This window comes from Mizuhopecten yessoensis, unplaced genomic scaffold (genome assembly GCF_002113885.1).
Source record: "Mizuhopecten yessoensis strain PY_sf001 unplaced genomic scaffold, ASM211388v2 hete_36180914, whole genome shotgun sequence".
Lineage (NCBI taxonomy): Eukaryota > Metazoa > Mollusca > Bivalvia > Pectinida > Pectinidae > Mizuhopecten > Mizuhopecten yessoensis.
In genome coordinates this window covers 1-5,967 of record NW_018485564.1, presented here as the reverse complement: position 1 = coordinate 5,967, position 5,967 = coordinate 1, and the positions used below count along the sequence as shown (strand labels likewise).

The 5,967-nt window shown below is 35.8% G+C and overlaps 1 protein-coding gene across 1 annotated transcript; it reads left to right on the top strand.

The window, feature by feature from the left end:
- Positions 1 to 7: 7 nt before the first annotated feature.
- On the top strand, positions 8 to 5,753 carry LOC110444845 (lysine-specific demethylase 5C-like). The gene is made up of 10 exons (XM_021489200.1): positions 8 to 211; positions 545 to 664; positions 1,176 to 1,331; positions 1,705 to 1,797; positions 2,108 to 2,196; positions 2,596 to 2,758; positions 3,193 to 3,312; positions 4,021 to 4,215; positions 4,700 to 4,814; positions 5,486 to 5,753. The coding sequence occupies exons 1-10, from the start codon at positions 32 to 34 to the stop codon at positions 5,749 to 5,751; spliced, it is 1,497 nt and encodes a 498-aa protein (XP_021344875.1). The 5' UTR covers positions 8 to 31; the 3' UTR covers positions 5,752 to 5,753.
- Positions 5,754 to 5,967: the final 214 nt, after the last annotated feature.

The following is a 5,967-nucleotide window of genomic DNA, read 5'->3' as shown; positions in this document are numbered from 1 at the left end:
GTTACACACTGTAGGTGAGCCAGGATGTTAGATGTGTGTATTTGTGATGCAGGTGGATAGCTACATCTGCCACATGTGTGGCCGTGGAGACGGGGACGAGTACATGCTGCTCTGTGATGGTTGTGACGACGCCTTCCATACCTACTGTCTGATCCCACCCCTACAAGAGGTCCCTAAAGGGGATTGGCGATGTCCTCGGTGCATTCAACAGGTATGTATTAACACACACTTAATTCTGCAATGAGTTCTGAACTTTTAGATGCTAAAAAGATGGAAACATGTTATAACTTGGTATCAAGGTTTTAAAACCAAAATTGAAAAATGTTAATTTTATCCGTTTTTCTTACATTGTTACCAATTGATTTGGCATTTATATAAGCTGTCGGTACCGTTGCCTGATTTTTTATGTCTTTGTTATACGCTCAGGATTGTGACATTGGTTTCTTATTGTTGGTTGATAGCTGTAACTGTGTGTATTTATTGTAATCAGTGTAAAATGCTGAACAGGAAGCCGTTCAAAACTTGATAAATTTTGTTACGACAGGTGTGCGGTAAACCACAGGGTCCCTATGGGTTTGAACAGGCAAAGAGAGAGTACAGTCTGCAGTCCTTTGGAGAGATGGCAGATCAGTTCAAATCCAACTACTTCAGTATGCCAGTTCATGTAAGTAGGAATCGGGCACTAGGATTAATATTTATTATAACAGATTATGTTGCTTTAGGCCTTCTTGCGTTAAATAATGAGAAGGTCTTAGTTTTGCTTCTGAAAGTGTTTTGCTTCTGAAAGTTCAAATGTGTTTTCGGAATTTAACATTTTGATGGCCATGTTATGTTTTGTTTGCAGTGTGTGTGGGAAATTGCATGTTTTAAGATAAAATTTGTTCTGAAGAACTGTTGGGTATCAAATGATAACATGTTGAGTATAAGCTGCAGAGATTTTGTCACCTAGAAACATTATTTTCAGTATGTAGTAATATCCTTTGTAAGCCAACATATTTCAGGAGCAAATTTTCTTTTTTTCTTAACAATTCCTTAATAAATCGCCCCAGATTTAATGACGGACCCCTTTATAATGCCAAGAGTTGCTTAATAAACAGTGGCAGTTAACTATAATTTGTGTATTTAATACAATTGCTCTTTTAGTCCCGATCATTACAAGTTAACTTTTGTAACAGATGGTCAGCTGCGAGGCAGTGGAGAAGGAGTTCTGGCGCCTGGTAAACTGTATTGAGGAAGATGTGTGTGTACAGTATGGTGCTGATATCCACGCGGCCGACATGGGCAGTGGCTTCCCCACCAAGGACAATAAAGACATGTTCCCTGAAGACGAGGTATGTTGTCCTGGACGAGTTCACCATCAGGGTACAGATCTACCTTTTGAATGTCTCCATACACATTGTATTGGACATTGTGTTGTTGGAGATTTATCTACGCTTAAAGATTTGCTTATATAAAAATAAGCTATTTCATGTACCTGACCTGAATCAAAATTTTATATAGCAGAATAGCTACAAAATGATCTATATTTATTGCCCCTATACATGTGTAAACATTGCATGCATTACGCATGCAAAAACTTAAAAGTCTGTTTATATAAGTGGAATGTGAAAGGGTGTGCCAGTAAAATGTTTTTTTCTGCATAAAGTATTTAAAATTATTTATGTTACACAATTCTGTAATGACATTCTATATTTGTGTTGCTAGGAATACATTAATTCTGGTTGGAACCTGAACAATCTACCTGTTCTAGAACAGTCAGTTCTCTGCCACATCAATGCTGACATCTCTGGAATGAAGGTAGGATATTTTACCTGTTTTGTATCCTTTGTATGGTTATCTCCCTTGATAGCTGGTAGGAGAGAGCCACAGTCATAACTGTTTGTTGTATGTAAGTTGTCTCTATTGTACATATATGGATTACTTACACTAGGTATTACAATATTGATTTGTGTGCTTATATAAAGGAATAACACACTGGATGAATCAGCTCTCCTTCAGTTCTGCAGTACTCTTTGAATAAGTTTATATGTAATTGCCTTGTCTTTTATCTCAAATAAATTTTTATTTTCAACTTGTGTAAAATGTATCAATTCTTTATAATCAACAGATTCCCTGGTGTTATGTTGGGATGTGCTTCTCCAGCTTCTGTTGGCACAATGAGGACCACTGGAGCTACTCTATCAATTATCTCCACTGGTAGGCTTCACTCGTTAACTCTTTCATGTGACTGTATGAAAACTGATCTAAATATGTAAAGAGTTACAATATTATAACTCTGAACAAAGCTATACAGACTTGAACAAGGTCTGGAGAGTGCTTGTATTGGTGCTGTGTTATTGTAGTCTAACAGTCTTGGTTGTACATTTATTCCTTGTGAGGTCAAACAATCAATGTTTAAACAGAATACTGTGCATAGGATATTTTCCTTAAGTGATATTTTCATGATTTGTCCACACATTGAGATTAAGAGACATTTTCTTTGTTTCTGGTAACCAAGTGTCTGACTTGACATGGTTTGACTGTGATCTATATAATGATATTTTACAAAGTTCACTTACAACAGTTTCTGTATATGTCGGGTTGCTGTTATAACAGGGGTGAGCCTAAGACATGGTATGGGGTTCCGGGCGAGTGTGCCGACCAGTTCGAGGATGCCATGAAAGCCAATGCTCCCGAGCTGTTTGAGCATTCACCAGATCTGTTGCATCAATTGACCACCATTATGAACCCAAATATACTCATGGACATGGGTGTCCCGGTATGTAACCTTATTCCGTGTATAAGCTAGATTTGTGTATCAAATAGTTTTGTTATTTTAGATTCATATATCAATCCTTTCTTGCCTTGTGGACGAACTGTTGATGTATATTAAAACAATATAAAGAATGTTTCGTATCTGACTCTGAAAGGTGTAACAAACATTTAAATTTCCTGTTACATAATATTTGCATCCAGCAGGTTATATATTTGCTTGTTATTTTATTAGTTTTTACTGCTGTTTATTCAAACATATTTTATTGACATTGAACAGTCGAAGGGATTGGGCACAAGTTCTTGCAATTTATACTAGGCCCTCTCCTTTATTGCTGTGGAGTAATGAAGTTTAAAAATTGTGATAACAGAATTTAAAAAGAAATCAAAAACCTATTTTTTAAAAGTACAGTCGTAATGAGTTTTATGTTACATTAACAGATTGTTAGAACCAACCAGCATGCGGGAGAATTCATTGTTACCTTCCCACGGGCCTATCACGCTGGATTCAACCAAGGCTACAACTTTGCGGAGGCAGTCAACTTCTGTCCAGCTGACTGGGTCAGTATTCACTTCACAGATAGTATAATGTTCCTGTTTAGTTCAGCACTGAAAATCAGTCTATCCTTCCTCCATACTTTTTGGAGCAAATTCAGAATTTCACTGTTAAATTAACCAGTTAAGTTACCTGTACCAACAACTATCAAAGATACATATCATTAAGCATAGTTGATTGATTGATTTTTCATACCATAAATAAGGTGGAAATGCCCAAATTCCAGGAAAAAAACTGGCATAGTAGGGCGATCATTGATGGATTCAATATCGATATAACATCGATAAAAACTTGTTTGATATAATATTGATACAATTTTAGCATATCAAAACTGGGCTGTATAAAAATAACTGTTTTATATTTGTAAAAATATGCATAAAAATGTATTTCAATTTAGACACAATAGCTGTATGAAAATTTCATGTCCTTAAATAGAGGTTGTTGACATTTAGAATGGAAATGATTGCATTTCATTCATGACTGGTCAATATATCAATATATCTATATTATTTGTCATCAATGTATCAATACATTTTTTTCTCATCAATGACAGCCCTATGGCATAGTATTATTGTTGGATGATGACATGATTTGAATATTACAGTATTTCATCCCTAAAATACAATAAATTTGTGTAAATCATATAAACCAGTCATTAAAAGTATATGCTCCATTTTCATAACAATGTTTTTACTTTTCCACTTGTTATGCAGCTACCCATTGGTAGGGCCTGTATTGACCACTACAGAAGCTTGAATCGCCAGTGTGTCTTCTCCCATGAGGAGTTGGTGTGTAAGATGGCTGCTGATCCTGACAACCTTGACCTCAAGGTCGCTGCTTGTACCCACCATGATTTACTGGGAATCGTTGAGAAGGAGAAACAGCTACGCAAGAAGCTTCTAGACAGAGTAAGTTGTGTTAATTAAATCATTGGTGGGTAGTTATCAATCAGACGAGAAAAGGGGTAGACTTGAAATATTGCCAACTTAAAGATACATGCTACATGTTACTTTGAAGTGATGTCCTTTCAAAAAGAGTTCCACACTAAAAATAAGAACACATTTTTATTATAATAAAGGACTTAGTTTACACTTTTATGATATACAAGAATCATGCGGTAATAATGCTGTGGTTATTCATAATTTGAAATCTCTCAAATTCATTAAAAATTTTGAAGGGAAATAACTCTTAAAACAAATCACAGGTAAAACGTGTAAGGTAGCATGTGTCTGTCATTCTTAAATTGAAAAAGTTTTTTGTTTGTTGTAAATACTTATTGAGTCAGAATATTACAATCAAATGTTTTGAATCTTGTTCAATGTTCTAGTAAAAGTAGATATATGGAAATGCCAATAACAGTAATAACTAAAGCAAAAATCTCCTTACTTGTAGGGTACCATGGAGGCTGAGCGTGAGGCATTTGAGTTATTACCTGATGATGAGCGGCAATGTGACTCATGTAAAACAACCTGTTTCCTGTCCGGAGTCACCTGCCCTTGTAGTCCTAGTAAGTAAAGCAATATTTCTGTTAGACTTTATTTAAATCTTTAGTTTATCATCTGTTATACTAGTAGCAACGGCTGTGCATGCTGATTCCACAGCACACTTAATCAATATAGTTTAAAACTAACACAAATTTTGTGTATTACCAGTTGCAAGATCCCATATTTTGTCTTAATTGAAATGATTTTAGTCAATAGCATAAAAAAGTTTTAATTTATACTGAAATTGAGTCTCTTTCTCTGCTATGTACATTGTTTAATCCATTGGTTCATTGTGTGTCAACGAGTTCTAGAATTTTCATATTATGTCCCCTATGTTGCCAAATTTTGTATGGAATGGTGGAGTGTTGCCCCACTATGTAGAGTTATGGCCCTTTGTTCATTTTTACCGAAGCTTGCCATGATTTGTGAGATTACATCCTGCTTACAATACTTTTGCCTTGTTAATTGGAGGTTGTGTAGTATTCACTAATTGATATATTTTGATTATAAGAAGATTGTTGTTGGATATTTGTTGCATTGTAATCCTGTCCTGTTGTTAATTATGTCTTAAATGTTGTGTCAATGCCTAATTTTTTGTCATGTGCATAATTTTGTGTAGATTCCGTAAACACAAAAGTAGCGAAGATCATCATTCTTACAGTTGGACATAACCCCACTTATGATTGTATTACAGACAAGCTGGTGTGTATTCATCATGTGGAGATGCTGTGCGATTGTGACCCGTCACGTCACTGCCTCCGCTACAGGTACACACTGGACGAGCTCCCAGCCATGCTGTACAAACTCAAGGTTCGCGCAGAGTCCTTTGACAACTGGACTAGCAAAGTGGGCGAGGCATTGGAAGCCGCAGGGGATGATCGACTGGGTGAGTTGACATTATTGAAGCAAGTCTTGTCAATGAAATCTGTGTTATTTTGCAATATAGATGTTGTAAGTTGAATCTCGGAGAAACTGTATTATTTATTATTAGAATAATGATCAGATGGTATGTACGTACTAAGAGGATGTCATTTGTGTGTGTGTTCCCTATAAACAGGCTCTGTACCAATATATTGGTAGGATTTCCAATATACAATGTAGATGAAAACAAGGCAAATGGTTTGTATACTACTTTAACTCATTCACCCCAGAAGACACATTTGAACTCTTCCAATT